We start from the raw sequence: 20,474 nt of genomic DNA, 5'->3' as shown, positions 1-20,474 counted from the left end.
ATATTTATCAGATTACACAAAGCTTCACATAATTTAATATATGCTCTTCAAGGAGAAAATTACTAAATTTTAAGTGAAATTTATCTCCCTTTTTAAATGTGAAAATCACCAATTTTTGCATAAAACTTTTGCTTGCCTTAAGGACAAAAGGTAGTGATTGTGCAAAATTGCTATTTTTAATGATTTCTCAGGTGATGTTTTTATTATCTAGATCTATGAAGTAAACTTTGGTGAAGTTGGCATTTTTATAACCATTTGCCAAATGAAAACTGCTGTTTTGTACCATTATGCACATGCTCAATGCCACATGGCCACAAATTATAAAACCCACCAATCACCAAAATTTTAGCAATTCACTAAAATTTCTCCCGTCCAAAATTACCCGCTATACGGTATTTACTTTCTATTTAAAGACCACACCCAAGCCTATATTTAATATTACAGACTAGGCCTATTTGCAAAAAAATTGTAAGTATTACATTTCTTAGAGCAATGATTTCTTTCTTGGTTATCTGCTTCACAGTTTCTTTGTCAAGTGCTGAATTTAATTTAACCATACAGGCAGAAGATGGAGCTAGTTCTAGTGCTGTCATCAACTACAGGAGTGGAGCTACAAATGGTTTAGCAGTATTTTTAAAGCAAGGAGGAAAAATAACGCTAATATTTGAAGTAAAAGGAAAGGAGAAGTGTACAATGCAAGTAACTAACCTACTGTACAGTAATGATGGCTTATCTGATGTCTTTACTTTGGAAATAGACAAATTGGGAATGATAGGGAAAGTGGTGACTAGGCCCCATAGCCTTAATGGATTACTTTGGAATAAGTTTATTCCTACTGGCCCATTTGGAGATGCTGTTGCAGTTAGTGAAGGAGTCTACAATATTACAATCACTGCTCAAGTAGCAGATGAGTATGGAGTCGAAATAGACTATGTTTCTTTACAGTTCATGAATTGTAGTAATCAGACAATGACAGCCAGTGTGGTGAGGAATGGATTCATATACTATGAAGAGCCAAGTTGCCATTGTGAACCATGTGAAGAACTGACAACATATGGGAAGGTATCAATTGGCTTAAATGCTGTTACTTGCTTAACTGCAATGATTGCTATAGCAGTAGCTGTTATTTTGAAGATATGTAAAAGGAATAAGAAAAGATCAAAATCCCGAATAAATTTAGTCAGCCAAGATGATCACAGATCCTGAGCAAGATGAAGGAGACAGTGATAATTACTTTAACACAAGACATTGTAACTTGTATGTATTGTAATGTTATTGCTGCTTCAGTGTGACTATGGTTATTGGACTCGCCACACTTGCATAGGCAGTACTAAGCAGTTAAGTTGTCATTGTGTCATTCTGTCCACAAAGTTTAATTGATTTTAAAAATATATATCTTTTTTTGTAAATAGTAAACACTTCATTCTCTGTGTATAAATGTTTACATCAGCATGAACATCTGGCAAAGTAAAACCATGCCAGATGGTGCTGATCACACAATATTTGTGGGTAGTTTTTAATATCATCAAAATTAAAAACTCCCAAGACTGAAACTGGTTTTTATTACTAATGGTGCCATTCAAAGTTTACTGGACTGGCCCAGCATTTAGATTTACATGTACAATAGTTATTTATGGTTATCCATAGTTACCTCATGGTTATCAACAGTTTCCCATGGCTACCTATTGTTACTTATTTTGTCTACCAGAGTCCATTAGACTTATACACTATGTGGGCAGACTTTATATGTCTGTATATTAAAATTTTAAAAAATTTAATTTCGAACTATAAATCAAAGCTATTTTGTGCTATAAAATGTAAGTAGTCGATAATGACATTAATGATAGATTATTTAATATAGGCTAAGATTGTATAAATAGGTTTATTTAAATATTCCCCTAACTACTAGTAATTTTAACCATACATTGTACATTATGCATAAACATGCACACACACACACACACACGCACACACACCAAATGAATAGATCATGCCACTCATTATTTTCAGTGCTCCTTTATTTTAAAAGACCTGACCAGATACTATATTACAATAACAATGATCTTTATTATAAACAATGCATTTGACTAAACTTATTAAGTATACAATCAATTTTTGTATTCTTTTTATTTTTTTCACATTTTCTTTTTTCTATTACCTCCTCTTCTTTGCATTGTGTTAATTTATGGCTATCTGTATTTGTGACTCATGTGGCTAAATGTGACTTTTGTCTTGATTTATTCTTCTGGTAAACATACTTAAAGGTTTGTTTGTATATAGCATTTTCAGGAGCCCATGTGTTGTAATGTATCCACTTTTAAAATAGAACTTTTTGAACAGCTAATAATAGCCCATTGTTTTCAGCCAAAATGGATAAACTTTTTGTTTTGTCAATTTTTGAGATATGAGCATTTTGATTAATAATTATAATCTATAGGCCAATAGAATCTATAGGGTGCAGTGACAAAAATTCTAATTTCCCTTCAATAGTAATTATATTTATTTTTATCAAAACGATGCTACAAAAATTCTTTATGAACTCATTACTTATGTACATGTAGGCGTAGTACAGTAATATACCTTTATTATATCAAAAGTTACCCATTAGTATAATCTCAATATTATGTTTGCTTACATACATTTTAAGTCACTGGCAAACAGTGAGTTGTATGCTTCTTCGACACTGTCATGGTCTGGCTGTACCAGACTAGTTTTGTACACAAGGCCGCTGAGAAAGCAGCGGGGCCCCCAGAAAAGGGTAAAAATGTGAGCATAAAACTGCATTGTTTTGCCCCATTATTTAAGAATAATGCTCTGAGATGAAGCTTGTAGGCCTTATTCTGCTTTTTGGGGCCCTGTTATTGTTGGGGGATATATTATATTATTAATAGCTATTAGGTAAAGTAATTATAATGATGATAGTTTGAAATGCTATAGATGTAATTAATTTCTTTCATTTTTTGATTCTATAGAGTTTTATGCTCTCTCATGATAATAAACATTATTTTTTGTTGATAAAGCAATCGACAAAATGTCAATGTCACTCCAGTTAGTACAATTTCCATCATGCCCATCTCCTCTTCTTTTCTTCCTTCTCTCTCTCTTTTACTAAACTATACTACAATGTAATATTATATTTTTTATTATACATACCGGCAAGAGTACATAATATTAGGTACTCTTGATACCGGTACTATAGGATTTTTAATTTTCTTCCACTTAATCTGACGTAATCAATTCAGTAACCTCTGGTACTGTTACTACTGTATTTACTTTGCACAACCCGATCCACTTACAGAAATACACTAATGGTACTGTATGCATATACACATGTAGTACTGTAATAAATGAAGTATATAGTGTGCTATATTACATTGATTTGATATGTCCTTATGTATGCATTTACTATACTATAGATCATACAATATACATGAGCATTGATATAATAGTAATGTACTTTTTTGTCAGTAGGTAGGGTAATACTCATTACTGTCTTGAGGGCTTTGGAGAAATTTAAGGATGTCATTGATGCTCAATTTACCTTATTTGAGGATTTAAAAATTTATTATGAAGAAATCAATTATAAGGATTATCAGACAGGCACATGATAGTCGCATAATGTGTTTATTTTAGAGAGTCAGTAGAAAGAAACGGGAGAACAGGATTAGGGGGCATACCAGTTTTGTATTGGTAAAGAATGTACATGCATGTGCATGTACATGCATCAATGATGTCATGCAGCATAGAAAATGTAATAAAAATGGAGAATTCTATTTTTCAAAAATGTCTTCAATATTATCCCCATTTTTATTACATTTTTTGATACTCATTGATGTACTTATGCTATCTAAAGTTTGAATAAATTTGAACTAAAAATTTTTGAGTTATGGCCATTAAAAAGTGAAAAAATAAGGACTATATGCCCACAGCTTATTCCAAAAAATAGATCCAAAATCACCCTAAATTTTTATTACATTTTAAAATACACATTGATGTCCTTATACTATGTAGAAATTTTGAATCGACTAAAATTTTTAGAGTTATGGCCATTTTAATCAAATTTCAGTGATAGTTTATTGTATATAATTTTATCAAAAATTGTGTTTGAACATTAATGTAACGTATTTTTGTTCTATAGTTTATATATCCCTGTTTATGCTGGATACATCTTAGTTGTTAATACATGTAGATTGTGATACTTTCCATGGCATTACTTAATTCTTTTTTAGTTATTATAATGTATTTTTATGAGCTCAGTCATAAACTTTCCCCATAGGATAGCATATATCAACCTCCTTTTGACAAAGACTAAACTGAAAATAATCTTCTATAAAGTTTATTCCTAAAGCCCAGAGTTGACTTTCACTGGCTATGGTTGCATGTGCATAATTATACTTATATAGTAAACATTAGGACACCTTTTCATATCAATATCAATTAGAGTATGTTGCTATGTTGCTGCTGTACTTACATAATAGTACTATTTATGACAAATGGACACTATATGCATGCATTCATTTTCTTCTGATAGATAATACATCACACTACAGACCTTATTGTTTGCTCCTGCATGTACTATTAGAATCCTATTTCCTTCACATGACAAAAACTAATATAGTGACTTTTTTTGATTACTGATTGCGCTACTAAGAAATGTTATGATTTGCAATGAACAATCAAAACTAATGCCTCAATTTGTTTCTGTTTCACAAGCAGAAAAGCATCATTTTAGTTGTTGGACCATGACTATAACAAACAAGATAATGGAATCAAATTTGTCAGTATATATTATTATCAGCTATAGACATTTGTAGTTTTATGTCTTTTGCCCTAAAATTATTAAGTTCAATTAAAATAGCTTGTCAGTATTGTACTAACTTTAGGGATTTTAGCAAGAGATCTGTAACATTTTAGTTACAAAAAATTGATTAATTTTAAGCCAAAACTTGCTGTGTGCTGAATTTAAAAAATTAACTTTAGATTTATCTTTCTAAACTATTCTATTAACTAATTTTCAAAAATTGTCATTTGCAGGACTTTTATGTTCATGATCATACTCTATTTAATAATGTTTTGAATATTATTAATGATTGTGAGAGTAAACATCAATTCCCTATTCTAAACTAAAAAAGAACTAGTCACGTATGCTATATGCTATATACAACTGCAGCCATTTGTTGACTATTTTATTGAAGAGTAAAAAATGTCACTGATAGTGATGATCTTTTTGCTACTCCTTACAAAAGTCACTAGTCATTGTTCATCACCCTCAGGTAAGATACTATACTTGTAGAGAAGGTGTTTCAGGTGCTAGAATTGATGTCACTTGTAGCCATACTAAGCAGTGCACTAAAGAATGTGTGTTGCAAAACCTTTTCTGATCCTATGCATGCAGCTACCATTAGTTACATGATATTCTTATATAGGTATATACTTGATGTATAGAGGAGAGTGCTATCTCAATGGATCATACTTTCATGATGTAGCCATCAGAACACACTACCTAATGTGTGTAGCCACTGGATCTACTTTGAATGGTGGACAGTGGGTTAGAGCTATTGATGGAAATCCTGTTATCTGTCACAGCAACAGTGACACTGATCCATTTCGCTGTGATAGCCTTGCCTCACCAAATGCTAGTCTAAGCCTGTACTTACCAAATGGGCAAGCTCTTTTGCCTGAAAGAGAAGGATTTTATAAGTGCTGTTTACCTACTGGTTGTTTAGATCCCAATACTAATGTTATTACCGCTAACATATTCAGTAAGCAATTGTATTGTTCATTGTCATAACTGTGAGATGATTTACATTATAGGGTGGGCTCAGATTGCTGGGATCAAATTTGAACTCCTTTCAGATATGACAATGCTACCACAGCAATATGCATTACATGCCATCAAGATTGGTCGAATGAATCATACATTTTTACTAGCTGCTACTTGGTATTATGAGACTGGAGATACTAGCAGCAACCTTACTAGTGTATGCAATGAACAAGAATACAATTGCACTGTTGGTTCTGGAGTACTATTACATACAATTAATGGAACATATGATTATAGTGTAACTATTACATGGAATGGAGAGAATAACAACAGAGGAATATTGAATCAAGCAAACAGCAATGGAGATCATGTATTTAGATTTTATTTACAGTTTGGCATTTCCCATGAGAATGTTGTTAGGAATCGTTATTATACAGTTACAGGTAAGTAAATATCAATTTAAATTATTTTACTTTCCAAGTTTCCGGCTAGTTCCTGCATCAACTCCATCTAATTTAAGTGTCACTAGTGGAACAGCTTCAACCATATCACTTTCTTGGAATGCACTTGGATCAATTGATGCAGATGGATATGTAGTCAATGTTACCATAGGCACAAGTATCATTCAGACAGTACAAATAGAGGGAGGAAATAGTAATAAAACAACACTGAAGGGCCTAGCATCTGGAACCATCTACAGCATAACTATAAGAGCATATCAGCAATTACTGGGACCAGCCAGTAGTGCAATATTGGGGCAAACATTACCAGGTACTACCATATGAATTGCCTTGATTATTATACCTTTAAATTAACTATTTTAAGTTAGATCTCTTTATATTGAATGCAAATTAAATTAAAACAGAACTTTTTTGTTGTCAAGTTACATATAGGTTTAGATTTATTTTTTAATTGTTTTATCTCAGCCATATACACTACTTTTACAGTTAAACTATAAATAGTTATAACTATTATTCTCTTGTTAATTGCTTATATCAATACAAAGACTCAACAATCTTGTGAATTATTTTACACAAGTAGAATTAAAATATTTTTTTGTATGTGCTATTGCATCTTTTATTGTAATATTTTTTATAAAAGTTGTGAGCAGTTTGCAACTTCTTGTTGTTACATGTATTGTTTGCTTTCATTGATTGCCCAGTTGTTGGAGTTGCTGTTGTCAAGAAGAGTGGACAAAGCATATCATTTAACTGCACTGCTAATGGTATACCAACACCTACCATAGTATGGATGAAAGACGGACAATTAATTGTTCCAAACAAGAAAAGGAGTATATCAGTACAGTTATCTGCTGGATTCCATTCAAACAATAGTTCAAATATAAGTCAAGTCACTAGCAACTTGACAATTAGTGATCTTACTGGATCTGATAATGGCAGTTATTTTTGTAGAGCTGATAATAATGCAAATATTGGAACTGTATTGAATACATCTTACCAACTGGCAGTTATAGAATGTAAGAAAACTCACAAATTTGTATGTACATAAACATTTTATAATGATTTTTGTAGCTCCACTGACTAATTTTTGTCTCAGCTCTCCTTGTGTAAATGGTGACTGTCAAAGCTTGTCTGATGCCTACTATTGTTTGTGTTCAGAGACACATACTGGAAAAAACTGCCAAGAAAGTAAGTTTTAGATTGCAGTGTATGAGAGGAGAGGTACTTACCTAATAGATGATTCAGCAATGAGAAAAGGGAATTCTGTTGAAAATTATAAGAATGCAGCTTTTAAAGAATTTTTTATATTTTCTAGAAGTCACAATCAAGATTAAACCAAAAATTACTGAGCCACCACAGACGACAACAGGTGAACTTTACTCTCCAGTAAATCTCACTTGTAAAGCTACTGGTTCACCATTTCCATTAATTCTCTGGTACAAAGACAAAAAGTTATTTGTTAACAGAAATTCCAACCCTTCTATACTGGTATTTGCTGAACTGACACTGAATGATAGAGGAATCTATCATTGTGAAGCTAGTAACATTATTGATGGAAGAAAGATGTCAGCTAATTCTTCTTCTGTAGTACTCAATATAACAAGTAAGTTACTTACTAGTCTAAGTAGTAACTATTAAATAATTGTGGCCACAAAGATTTTTATTGAATCTTATACTTCACTGTCTTTTATTTGACACTTTGTAGTTTAAGTGTCACTGTTTATTTCTTATACTGTTTTAGATGTGGTACAATACAAAGCAGAAATGCATCTTTCTACAAATTCCTATGTGGGAACAAATGACTCAATGGAAAACACAAAGCAGTTGATGATACAAAGTAACAATTACTTATCAGGTAGCAATATTAGTGACACTTCATTGTTTTACATCAAAATACAACTAAACCCTGATGAACTTAGCCTTGGGTAAATAATATTTATAGTACATTTAATAATTCATTTTCTCATTTCTTAGAACTAACAATGATAGTTTACTAGTTGTGGTAACATTGGTAACACAAAAAGGTCAAGGTGACAAAATCCTATTAAATGGTGTAAGGCATGTATTGAATTTTATTCAGCAATTTGCTCTGCCAACATTTGTCACTACTGTTGAGAGATTTGGTAAATCCATGCCATTAAAATTTTATAAATTAATTTTAAATGCTATAGATGGCTGTCCTTCAAATTTTACAATCATTCCTTCTCATTCTGGTAACCCAAACCTTACCATCACTATTGTTTGGCCTGAAACTAATATTGGTGTACTAGCAGTGGTTGATTGTCCATGTGGTACTAATGGCACATCAGGTGGTGGTAAGCTACAAGCTACACGTTATTGTGGAGGTGATTTTACTAATGGAGCAGTTTGGGATGCACCTGATGTAATGAGATGCAATTTCAGTGACTTAGCTAGAACTCTTTGCCATCTTAAAGATGTAAGTCAGTTTAATTAATACACTAAATTATTCAATGAATGTAAAGGCAATTGTAGATATATACATGCATTTGAAGTTCTTTTTTACTTTCCACAAATATGTGTAGTTACCAGTTGAAGAAAGGATAAATGAGCTTGAGGCATTAACTAGTGACAGCAGTGCACTAGGACCTACTGAAGTTGCTGCAAGTATAAGTGCATTAGTTTCTGCTACCGGTGAGCTTGAAGGAAATATAACAGTAAGGATAAGGATATATGTCTTTTTCTGATGATTGGTATTTTTAGTTAACAACAACTTTTCTTGATACTGTTGATAACATTTTAGTTGTAAATCAGGAAGTTTTACAAAAAAGTCAGGAATCATCTAACACCTCTTCAAGGTTATACATGTACTTGATGCATATGATGAACTGTTTTACTGTACCTTTTTTCATAACAGGATATTAGATGCTATAGAGAATGTAGTTGGTGACATTAATATCACCAATTCTTCAGAGCCAGTAGTCATTGCGCGGAATCATTTTGCAGTTTTAGTCCAGCAAATTGATCTTAAAGAGTTAAATGAATCAAGTCAAGTGTTCAGTGTAAATATTGGTGACTTTGCCACACAAAATATCAGCTGGGATGATCTATCATTTGGAAGTAACTCAGTCTCTCCACCAACTGGCTCTATTCAGTTACCTAGCAATCTTCTCTCTTCTTTATCTAATAATTTGTCTGATGATAGTAAAATTGCTTATGCTGTTTTTGTGACTGATTCACTCTTTCTGAGACGTAAAATTAACTATTGGACGGTCGGTAGTATCATCATATCAGCCAATGTGGTGGGAATTGGGCCAGTTAAAGGTCTTAAATCTCCTGTTAATCTTACTTTTCAGCTAAATCCAGTAAGGATAATTGTTTAGATAGCCTATCTTGCTTGCTTTTGTTTATAGGACATCAATGGATCATTTCCACAGTGTAGTTTCTGGAAACAATCATTAGATAGTAAATTTGTATAGGTATTGTGTTAGTTTTATTACCTGTTAATTTTTTCATAGATGGATATGGTGATTGGTCTAATGATGGATGTAACACTTCAGTGGATCCTAAATATGTAACATGTCATTGTGATCACTTGACTAATTTTGCTGTATTACTGGTATATTATACATCATTAAAACATTCTTGGTTATTGTCAATGATTTAGGATGTTTCTCTAAATAATGAACCAACTGAAAGAACAGAGTTGACATTGTTTCTTGATTCAATATCATATGTTGGTATCATGGTGTCCATTGTTTGTCTTATCATCACTATAATATCTTACCTCTTAAGCAAGTGAGCACAATGAAAGAATTTATAGAGATCACTTTTATTATAATGGATTATAGGAAGCTAAGGTCATCTGATCATGGTCAACTACTCCTTAATCTTTGTTTTGCTCTTTTGGGCCTCTATCTCTCATTTATTGTAGCTCTTCATAGCAAAAACATAAATATTTTTTGTGCCTTCTCTGGTGCTGTTCTTCAATATTTTTTTCTTGTCACTTTTATTGTGATGGCTGCTGAAGCTATTCATCTATATATTAAACTTGTCATAGTTTTAGGTCGCAAAATAGAGAACTATGTTCTGAAGGCAACTGTGGTATCATGGAGTAAGTCATTTTACATTTATACAACTTCTATTATGTGCTTTATGACAATAAATAAAGTCTATAATTTTATTATTATTAGATCTTGCTACATAAAACTTTTATTGATTTATCAATAGTACTTTGACATAATCTTTTTCTGTTTTTATAAATGTATTTTTACTAGTTGCTCCAGTTTTTGTTGTGCTGTTTTGCTTTTCTCCAGACTACAAGAGCTACATCAGTGATCCTCCAAATTTGTAAGATTATTGATGATTTTATTATAGTCATAAGACAAAATATGCAAATTTAGCGTTTGATATGAATAAAGGAAAATCTGTTCATACCATTTTTGAGGAAAGATTGAGCTTGTTTTGATTAAATTTTTAAACTTAAATTTCTGCAAAGATATCATGGTCTTCAACCAAAAATTGAGGTTAAAATTAGACCACAATTGTAATTGTGATTAGAGCCTCAATTACAATTACATAATTGTAATTGTAATTGAGGCTTAAGCCTCAGCAAAATGTAATTCAAATTTTGATAAAAATTGAGTTTTCAGTGTACTAACTATACTGAGTCAATACAGATGCACGAAAAAATGCTCTCAATCTACCTCAGTAGCCGTAGTATTGTTCTGTCAGCTCCTAAGGTGTGCTGTTAGAATGCATGTATTTTGGCAAAAAATGGCTAAGAGAGAATTCTTCATTTTCATAGCTTTTTTATATGCATGTTCTGATGTTGTATATTTAGTTTGAGCTGATTCTGATGAAAATTGAATTTTTTATGAATTTTTAAAGTTGCTCAAAATCTGGCTCAAGACCATGTACTTATACACAGTTTCTGACCACATTTTGTCAAGAATGTCTATGAAGTAGAAAAGAATTCTCGATTTTTATAAACATTAACTTCAAAGCCTCATTCAAAACATTATTTACATCAAAAGATCAGATACTGTAAACCTTCCTTGCTGAATAGTACAAGCACAGCAGTAATAGTACATAGATCTAGATAAAACACGTACATCATATATTATTTCACATTTATTCTAGTTGCCGTGCCTTCAGAGCTCCATTTTATATCGGTATGGTGGTTCCTTTTGTTATTATCTATCTGTTCAACTGCATCATATTTGTTGTCATCATGGTTTCTCTTTTGCATAAAACACACTCATTAAAACTGAATGATGCAAAAATGAAGAAAGATAAAGATTCAAAGTCTTTTTTAAAGCAACAATTGATAAGAGCAATCACTCTCTCCATCCTCTTTGGCTTAGGCTGGGGACTTGGACTGCTTGTCACTGAGGACATTTATACCAGCGAAACTCTACGTGATTTAATAGCTTCTGTTTTTGTTATTTTGACTGGATTTCATGGGCTTTTTCTTCTTATAACGTACTGTCTACGCTCTGAAGAAGCTCGCCATGTCTGGAAAAATATTCTCTTTTGTGGAAAAGATAAGGAATTCAGCAAGCTTTCCTTATCAAATTTAAATAAAACTTGGAAAAAATCTCCTAACACTACAAAAATATCTTATAATTTGGCAACCTCGCTGAAAAAAGATCAAGCTGAAGAAGGTAGTCAAATGAGATCATATGAGTACACCAAAAAGAACGAGACAGGAAAAAAAGAAGTACATAAAGATGAAGGCAATTTTGATTTAAACAACCCAAATGATGGACAAGCTACTTTAAGGTTTTATGCCAAAAAATACAATGATAACGAAGCTCAATTTGATATTCTAAATGATGAGAGCAGTGAAAGTGAGGTTGAGATGGATGAAAAAAACTGTGAAAAATATCACCAAAATAAACACTGCTGAGGTCAAGTTAAAGATTAACAAACAATCCTTAATTAGATACATGTCATTCTTGTTTGTATTGTAAACTGCTTTATCCCTAATTATATGTAGATCTGTAGATTAGCTACTATAAATTTTTATCAAGTTATTGTAAGATATGTATACAATAATGACAAGGGGCAGGGATGGCAGAGATAGTATACACTATGAGGTTGATTATACGTTGGCAGTTCACAATTAATTTTTTGTGTTATTTTATAATTAATAAATTTTACTGAAAAGAAATAAAAGCTAATAACATTATAATGTGACACACTTTATATAAGGTTGTATAACATGAATCTACTTGCAATTGTATAATACTAATCTAAATGTGATAAGTAATGTACTCTTGGTATTAAAAGTAAAAATTGTCACTAAATCAAAGACACTGCTAAAATGGAGGTGGTGGGTGAGGATGTCTCCTATGGTGCCCAAAGGGTGGATGATGTCTAGGTGGTCCATGTCCAGGTGGTGGTGGTCCGTGACGATGATGAGGTGGTGGCGGGTGAAATGGTCTGTCGTGAAGCTCATGTCTCAAGTTTTCATTCTCGGTCTTTAGTTGTTGAATATCCTTCCTCAAATCAGACACTAAGGCGGGAAGCAGGTCATGTGCTGGATTGGGTGCTTGTTTTTCAATGAGTTTTCGTTTCAGCTCTTCATTCTCAGTACTTAGAGTTTTAATGCTGTTCCTCATCATCCTCTCTTGCTCAGCCTTGCTTTCTTGAAGTTTTGCAATTTCATTTCTCATGATTTTTAAACGTTGACTTTGGTCTTCAATTATCCTGTTCTTCTCGTGAACATTAGCAGCCTCGTTAACTTTAAGTTTTTCAAGCTCCTTATGTAGCCCGGCTATATCTTCACAAAGTTTTCTATTCGAGTCTTCTAACTTCCTGATCTGCTTAGCTTGTTGGTCTATTACCTCGTTCTTTCTAACAATGATCAAGTCAGTGTCGCTACAAGACATTTGGCATGACTTCTCATGTTTCTCGAGATCCCTCAACTCACCAGTCCAAGTACATCCCTTGCCTTTATACTTACAATAAACCTTTAAGCCTAATATGCGTCTTTCTACCGCCTTTTCTTTCATAATTTCAAACCTTTCTACTCTACAACAAGGACACGGTTGTTCTGCGAACTGAATTCTCAATACACAAGAATGACAGAGCTTCGTCCCACAGCATGATATGAGATGTGGCTCTCTGGATGCTAAGAGGCATATTGGACACACTAGGTCATCTGGAAGCTCTTCAACAAACTCACAATCATAACCACCTTCTTCGACTTCCATCTTTGTGAGCCACGCCTTTACATAATTTGGCCCCTCCCTTTATATAATCATTTAATTTATTCCACAAAACAAACTATAAAACCGCACCATGTATGTACCCGGTAGTCATATTATATAAAGCCAGAGCCTTTGCCCTTTATTAATTTGGCACGTAAACATATAAGTCTTCTTGCTCAGAAGTTTCTTGCTCAAAATTCTGATCTTGTGATGGAGAGGTTTTAATCATGTATGGTTCACAGACTTGCATATTAATATGATTGGGCCTGTAGTAATATTAATATTAATAATATTTACATTAATTACATACTCATCACGTTCAACATTCTGCTCTGCCTGGCTTTTACTAAAAAGAAACAATTTTTGTATTATAAAAAATAATATTATTATCTGAATTTACCATTTTATTATGATGAACATTATATTAATGGTAATACTGGCTACTAAAAGTAATAGCAACACACCAGTTGAAACACCAAGTCCAACAAAGATGTTATCAGACCCTGAAGCATTGTTAGAATTATTTACTATAATATAATGATATAGAAGAAATCAGTGATATGCATAGCTACATGATACATACATGTTAAAAGTGTCTTATTAGCTAAGATACTCCATTCCCCATATCCATTGACATATGTCCGCACAGCAAAGCAATACAAAGTATTAGCTGTCAAACCTGTTATATTGACATAAGTATCTGCACTAGATATAGTAGAGTAATAAGAATCAGTAGTGAGCCTCATTGACATTGATGAACAGTTATCTGACTCAGAAGCATTATACTTTACTTCATAATATAGAATAGGCATGTTGTTTGGGGCACTCCATGAAATAAAAGCCCATGTAGTTCCCATGACACTTAATATTAAATTGACTTGTTTAGGCTCTGAAATCAACTCTAACATTTTATATAACCAGTTTAAAAATTTACCTTGCACAATGTACGTAATTGGAGCACTAAAAGGTCCTGTTCCAGCAGAATTTGTGGCAGCTATACTAATGTTGTACACAGTGAGAAATAATAAATTATATATATTAAAATATTCCTCAGTAGTGTGTGCAACACCAGTAATCATCACCGTGTACTCTATTAGTCTACCGTTAAGCATAGAGCAATTGACCTCATCCCATGTTATCCAGTTGTGTGTTTTATTTGAAAGAATATTGTTTGGTTCACCTAAAGGAACTTGAAAGAAAGGAAATGATTTTTTATGCAATGATGTAAACATACTTGTTGATATAGTACTAAAATTTAGCGTTTTTGAGTTTGATTCTCCTAGTACGTTACCAGCCCTCACTTTAGCAGTGTAGTCCATACCACTGTATAGAGCACTAAATGTAATGTTGTAGATACTGGTGGACTCATGAGGATTGACAGAAATTATTTTGTTTATAGGTGAAATTTCAAAGCATGATGGAGTAAGGGAGACTACATAATATGTGATATAGCTTCTATTTTCATTAGTCCACTTCAGTGTAGCATTACTGCTTGAGATATTGAATATTACAAAACTTGTTATTGGACTGGGAACTAAAGAATGATTACATCAATGTAATAAACTTTCAATATAATCAATGGCTTACTATCAAACATTATCATTGTAGATGTGCCATTGATAGAAGGAAGATCAACATATGAGTATACAATTATAAAATAAGTATTCATTGGTAGATATAATGTGATTTCAAATTCTCTGGTGAGGGTCACATTACTGCTCCCATCTTTTGTAATGTACTCAATAGCAAAGCCATTGTTATTTCCAGATGAAGTCCAATTGACTTTAATGCTATCATTATCTAGTATGAATGCTTGAACATCACTTGGGGGTCCAGTAGGAGCTATAGTGAAATTATTGTACTATACTACAGAAAATTATAATATTTGACATACCATGTAATTTTACAAATTTACTGTAGGCACGTCCATCATTTTTTGCCACACAAGATACATTAACAGACACTCCCAGTGGATCAGGATTTATCAATAAGGAAATGTTGTAAGTTTCATCATTAAGTAATGTAAACATTGAGCTGTTCTTTATATCTCCATTGACTAACCAGTGTATATCAATCAACGGATCTATTTCAGTAGTTACAATGCAATCAATACGATACACAGTTTGACTAAGTTGTCTAATTGATGAAACCAATGTCCAATTAATTGACTGAATTACTATAAAAATTGATTTAAGAGTATAATCATGCAATGAAAATAGCAGCTTGTACCTAGTAATGTTTGCCCCAATATTGCACTACTACCTGGTCCCAGTAATTGCTGATATGCTCTTACAGTTATATTGTAGATGGTTCCAGATGCTAGGCCCTTCAGTGTTGTTTTATTACTATTTCCTCCCTCTATTTGCACTGTCTGAATGATACTTGTGCCTATGGTAACATTGACTACATATCCATCAGCATCAATTGATCCAAGTGCATTCCAAGAAAGTGATATGGTTGAAGTCGTTTCACTAGTGATACTTAAATTAGATGGAGTTGATGCAGGAACTAGAAACTTAGAATTAAATAATTTATATTATTGATATTTACTTACCAGTAACTGTATAATAACGATTCCTAACAACATTCTCATGGGAAACGCCAAACTGTAAATAAAATCTAAATACATTATCACCATTGCTGTTTGCTTGATTCAAAATTCCACTATTATTATTCTCTCCATTCCATGTAATAGTTACATTATAATCATATGTTCCATTAATTGTATGCAATAGTACTCCAGAACCAACAGTACAATTGTTTTGCTGCTGATTGCATACACTAGTAAGGTTGCTGCTATTATCTCCAGTCTCGAAATACCAAGTAGCAGCTAGTAAAAATACATGATCCATTTGACCAATCTTGATGGCATGCAATGCATATTGCTGTGGTAGCATTGTCATATCTGAAAGGAGTTCAAATTTGATCTCAGCAATCTGAGCCCACCCTATAATGTAAATTATCTCACAGTTATTATTATGAACAATACAATTGCTTACTAAATATACTAGCAGTAATAATATTAGTATTGAGATCTGAACAACCAGTAGGTAAACAGCACTTATAAAATCCTTCTCTTTCAGACAAAAGAGATTGTCCATCTGGTAAGTACAGGCTTAGACTAGCATTTGGTGAGGCTAGACTATTACAGCGAAATGGATCAGTGTCACTGTTGCTGCCACAGGTAACAGGATCTCCATCAATAGCTCTAACCCACTGTCCACCATTCAGAGTAGATCCAGGGGCTACACACATCAGGTAGTGTGTTCTGATGGCTGCATCATGAAAGTATGATCCATTGGGATAGCACTCTCCTCTATGCATCAAGTAAATACCTATGGACGGTAATGGTTACATCTTGTATGTAATGTAAGAAATTGAGGTGGCAATTAGATCTAAAGTGCGACAACTATATGCTACAGCAGAGCTATTCACTCACTGTTTTGTCACACCATAATACAAACTGATTTAATATACTGCATAGTCTATAGCCTTATTGTAAATCTAGCTAGTTTCTTTGCTTGAGTGTCTTACCTGATGATGGTGGACATCCACCAGCAATGGGTTTTATAAGGACCAGCAAGAAGACTATAACCAACAGTGACATTTTGCCAGCTATAAGTTAGAATTTGTGCTTCTCTAGTTTCACAACAATACTGTCCTTAAGTAAACAGTCATAGATGTTATAGTTTAGAATAAGGAAATGGGTGTTACTATATATATAAATTCAGTTGACTTTGGGCCCATTACATAATAGGCCCATTATGATGATTATAATCATGTTTATAACCATAATGATCATAAACATAATAATCATGATGATTATCATAAGATTGCTGCTATGTTTTGGCCAGTCATAGCTTGTGAATAAACATTCAACGTTGCATTATCATCCTTAAATTATATCGTCCACTAAATCTATTATGATAACGTTTGTTTACTAGAGTCACATCTTATCCTCCCTTTAACTTAATAAAAACATGCTTGTAGATCTAGTGAATCTACGATCATTTTATAAAATTGAGTATCTTTGTAAGGCCATAATAGCTAGTCTGTTAAATTTGTAGATACCAGAAATAACTACAGAATTGAAACATTTATAGATCATTCTATACATGGCTTATAGCTAACTTGCCTCACCAAATGCTAACATGCCTCACCAAAATTGCATACCTTTTAGAGTATATCTTTAAGAATTCATAACAAATCCAATTTTGCCTGGAATCAACTGAATAAACAACATCAGAACGTGTATGTATTGTTCCAAAAATCTATAAAAATAGAGATTTCTTCTAGCCATTTTTAATAAAATTTGACCTAAGAACATGCACTGTAGCTCTAGAGTAGTACACGGTCTCAGGCCAGACTGAGATTTTGAGCTACTTTTAAAATTTATAAAAATACAGTTTTGATTGAAATGAGCTCAACAAGATAAGACAACATCACAATACGTATATGTATCAGTAAAATGGAGAGTTTTTCTATAGCTATTTTTGACATAATACTTTAAACTAGGGTTTCCACAAAGCTCTACTGAGCAAGCTAAACAGCACACCTCATGAGCTTAGCACTATACTGGGAAACCCTGATTGTCACAGTTGCTACATCTAGTATAAATGTACATATGATCATGTAACTACTGAGATTGAGTGCCTTTCCTGTGTCTGTATTGACTTGGTTGTCGCACACTATGGCTACTCTATTTCAATTTAAGTTTAAATTTTGTTCTAAACTTCAAGCCTCAAGCCTCAATTGACCCCTAGTCTGATTAGATCTAAATGTTCAATAATTCAAACTATAATCTAAACTAAAACTTCTACATTATAAATTGACTGTTTTCAGAGTCACTTATACTTTTGAAAATAGTTGTAGTAGGTCTATAAAATAAACTATGATCTTATAGCAGCAACAGTTGCAATATCAAAATTGACATTGTTGAAGCCAGAAAGCATCATGCAGCTAATACGAAACACCAATAACAGAACAATTTACAAATGCAGGCAACTGTAATGGTTAAAATACTGCACTCAAAACTCGCCAAAACAAATGGAGAAAATTTGATAAAAAAGAAGTCATGTTAAAATTTCATTAAATTTATGCATAAAAACTAAACAAATCAACAATAATGATAAATAGATTTAAACCTGTTTTATGCATATAAACAGGCAAAGCATGGACTCCTGGAAAATAACAATTATGCTCCCAGTGACCAGGCCATGACAAATAATTGTTTTAAAATGGAACAAACTGCCTCATAGTCATTATATTACCAATCTTCTTCCTTTGGAACTATAAAATCATTTGATGGTTTTTCTTCCTCAAAATCTGGTTGCTTTTTAAAGATTATGTCATCACAAAGTTCAAAAGGTAAAGGCGTCTTATATTGAACTGACTTTGATGCTACACTAGTACTACACTCCTCAATGTCTGCAAAGCTGTCATTCCTTTCCTTCTTCTCAATCACCTCCAACAAGCCATCATCTTCTTCATCGTCACTGTCATTAATGCCACTCCTTCTTAACAACGACATCATTTCATTTCGAAGTACTTTATGTTTCTTCTTGCAAGAGTGAAGCTTAGCCTCTAAGTGTTCATTAAGACTTTGCAACTCTTCTTTACTCTCAGTACAAGAAATAAATTTCTGATTGACTTCATCATTTGCTCTGAGAATAATTTGAGTATGAGTTTCGCTATCTGATATAGTCCGTTTATATTGATTAATCAACTGCCTCTGAGACTCATTCTCTCCATCCTTTTCCTTGCACTTCTTCTCTAATGCCGACACTTTTTCCTTCAAAGTTTTAATTTCGTTCTGGAGTAACATTTCCGGCCTATTGTCACACGTATCCCTCTCGTGAATGTACATGCCCAACTGCGTACAATAAAGGCCACAATTATATATACAGGATACAACCCTATAAAGACAGTCTTCAGTATGAAACTCCATATCCCTTAGCTCACCAGCCCATGTACAGCCCTTTTCCTTATATTTACAGTACACTTTCAAATCCAGCACACGCCTCTCCACTAGTTTGTCTCTCATTGTTTCGTACTCATTGGACCTACAACAAGGACAGGCTACTTCAGCCAGGCCAGAATCCTGTATTCCGGTGATACAAGCTAGACACAGTTTTCTCCCACAGCATGAGATAAGGTGCGGGTCTTTACAAGGCAGAAGACAGACTGGACAAACTAGGTCATCAGGAGGATCTTCTACAAAATCGCCTTCCATCTTAGCGTGGGGGGAGTACTGTATGTCAGTATAATGCCACTCCTTAAAATTAATGAGCCACTCCTCCTTTTCTTTGATTAACCACACCTCTATGATTGTCAATGCTGCAAAAAGGTAGAAATGAGAGTGTTTGCAGTACCTCTTCTTTTCGCTTGTTGTTTGGCCATCAGTGACCACGTTGAAGCTCTCTTTCCTTTTCAAAACACGTCACTCTCAATCGAAGACAGAGTTAAGGTATCACACGAGGCACGCATTGCTCACTTTTGAGGTTTCTTTTGAGGTTTCTTTAATACAACAAAATACAAATTGCACAAATCTTTTTAAAATATTCAAATATTCTTTCATGAAAACTTTAATGTTTGTACTTTACAACTTGCAACTGACATTACCGTATAGCGCTTTATTTAGGAACAAAATTTTTGCTATTTTTGTGGGTTAGCATGCAACCGGGAAATTAAAGATACGCTAAAATTCAATTGCCATTAAAGGCGTGGTACTAACATTGTGAATCCGCAAAAGTTATTTCCATGAAAAATTGATTTTATCAATTTGCAAATTTTATGCCTGTAAAATTAAAGTGCTAGAGTACATTATCAATGATCGTACACCATCAATTTTCGGACACTTGTTTTAGGAAAACTATACATTGCCATCTCATGAAACTGCAAAGTATTATAGCAATAGTTATCCTTTATTTGCGTGACAAAACTTGTAGCTCTAGCAAGAGTGCATAGAAAGTTATAAGCTCTCAAAGCGTGGTGTCCGACAATACCAATGATCGGCCAAAATTCTCAATCTTCGGACTGTCATTTCTGAACGACAGCAAAGGATAGTTTTAGAAG

The 20,474-nt window shown here is 33.2% G+C and overlaps 5 protein-coding genes across 6 annotated transcripts in view; 2 read left to right on the top strand and 3 right to left on the bottom strand.

Annotated features, from left to right (window-relative positions):
- The first annotated feature begins 4,104 nt into the window (after positions 1–4,104).
- LOC109590854 (uncharacterized) lies at positions 4,105–12,243 on the top strand. Its single transcript, XM_020006738.1, has 18 exons — positions 4,105–5,762; positions 5,815–6,207; positions 6,257–6,535; positions 6,927–7,241; positions 7,297–7,413; positions 7,541–7,828; positions 7,967–8,150; positions 8,200–8,348; positions 8,397–8,662; positions 8,769–8,900; positions 8,947–9,041; positions 9,101–9,548; positions 9,597–9,648; positions 9,702–9,802; positions 9,851–9,981; positions 10,035–10,297; positions 10,461–10,533; positions 11,326–12,243. The coding sequence occupies exons 1-18, from the start codon at positions 5,438–5,440 to the stop codon at positions 12,092–12,094; spliced, it is 4,380 nt and encodes a 1,459-aa protein (XP_019862297.1). The 5' UTR covers positions 4,105–5,437; the 3' UTR covers positions 12,095–12,243.
- A 263-nt stretch (positions 12,244–12,506) lies between these two features.
- LOC105316550 (TNF receptor-associated factor 6-like) lies at positions 12,507–13,403 on the bottom strand. Its single transcript, XM_011411520.1, has one exon. It carries the CDS (start codon positions 13,401–13,403, stop codon positions 12,507–12,509), a length of 897 nt encoding a protein of 298 aa, XP_011409822.1.
- Positions 13,404–13,453: 50 nt separating this feature from the next.
- Positions 13,454–17,072, bottom strand: LOC109590942 (uncharacterized). Its single transcript, XM_020006795.1, has 12 exons — positions 16,935–17,072; positions 16,400–16,735; positions 15,955–16,347; positions 15,630–15,908; positions 15,295–15,576; positions 14,988–15,242; positions 14,635–14,934; positions 14,335–14,589; positions 13,984–14,289; positions 13,801–13,927; positions 13,711–13,746; positions 13,454–13,666 (listed from the first exon to the last, which is right to left on the bottom strand). The coding sequence occupies exons 1-12, from the start codon at positions 17,005–17,007 to the stop codon at positions 13,543–13,545; spliced, it is 2,766 nt and encodes a 921-aa protein (XP_019862354.1). The 5' UTR covers positions 17,008–17,072; the 3' UTR covers positions 13,454–13,542.
- A 1,594-nt stretch (positions 17,073–18,666) lies between these two features.
- LOC105316544 (E3 ubiquitin-protein ligase NRDP1-like) lies at positions 18,667–19,632 on the bottom strand. Its single transcript, XM_011411513.1, has one exon. It carries the CDS (start codon positions 19,630–19,632, stop codon positions 18,667–18,669), a length of 966 nt encoding a protein of 321 aa, XP_011409815.1.
- An 85-nt stretch (positions 19,633–19,717) lies between these two features.
- LOC100638070 (xylan 1,4-beta-xylosidase-like) overlaps positions 19,718–20,474 on the top strand; it is an 11,343-nt gene continuing 10,586 nt past the window's right edge. For both annotated transcript variants that reach the window (XR_002189517.1, XM_020006613.1), the window contains exon 1: positions 19,718–19,866. Coding sequence is in view for 1 of the 2 variants with exons in the window: in XM_020006613.1 (XP_019862172.1) it covers positions 19,753–19,866 (114 nt within the window). In the remaining variant the exon portion in view is untranslated. The remainder of the gene's footprint in view (positions 19,867–20,474) is intronic.

The sequence above is a fragment of the Amphimedon queenslandica genome, unplaced genomic scaffold, assembly GCF_000090795.2.
Source record: "Amphimedon queenslandica unplaced genomic scaffold, v1.1 AMPQUscaffold_13521, whole genome shotgun sequence".
Classification (NCBI taxonomy): domain Eukaryota; kingdom Metazoa; phylum Porifera; class Demospongiae; order Haplosclerida; family Niphatidae; genus Amphimedon; species Amphimedon queenslandica.
Note: the sequence above shows the minus strand (reverse complement) of the source record. Positions and strands in the feature narration are given on the sequence as shown.

Bases quoted from the DNA above. Each gene is read 5' to 3' on its own strand.
- LOC109590942 (XM_020006795.1), bottom strand. From the start codon at position 17,007: ATGTCACTGTTGGTTATAGTCTTCTTGCTGGTCCTTATAAAACCCATT. The intron at 13,747-13,800 runs GTAAATTCAGAT...GTTTCTTTTTAG, and splicing joins ATGTTCATCATAATAAAATG to TAAAAGCCAGGCAGAGCAGA. The intron at 13,667-13,710 runs GTATGTAATTAA...ATATTACTACAG, and splicing joins CAGAATGTTGAACGTGATGA to GCCCAATCATATTAATATGC.
- LOC105316544 (XM_011411513.1), bottom strand. From the start codon at position 19,632: ATGGAAGGCGATTTTGTAGAAGATCCTCCTGATGACCTAGTTTGTCCA.
- LOC105316550 (XM_011411520.1), bottom strand. From the start codon at position 13,403: ATGGAAGTCGAAGAAGGTGGTTATGATTGTGAGTTTGTTGAAGAGCTT.
- LOC109590854 (XM_020006738.1), top strand. From the start codon at position 5,438: ATGTATAGAGGAGAGTGCTATCTCAATGGATCATACTTTCATGATGTA. The intron at 9,649-9,701 runs GTAAATTTGTAT...ATTTTTTCATAG, and splicing joins CTGGAAACAATCATTAGATA to ATGGATATGGTGATTGGTCT. The intron at 10,534-11,325 runs GTAAGATTATTG...CATTTATTCTAG, and splicing joins ATCAGTGATCCTCCAAATTT to TTGCCGTGCCTTCAGAGCTC.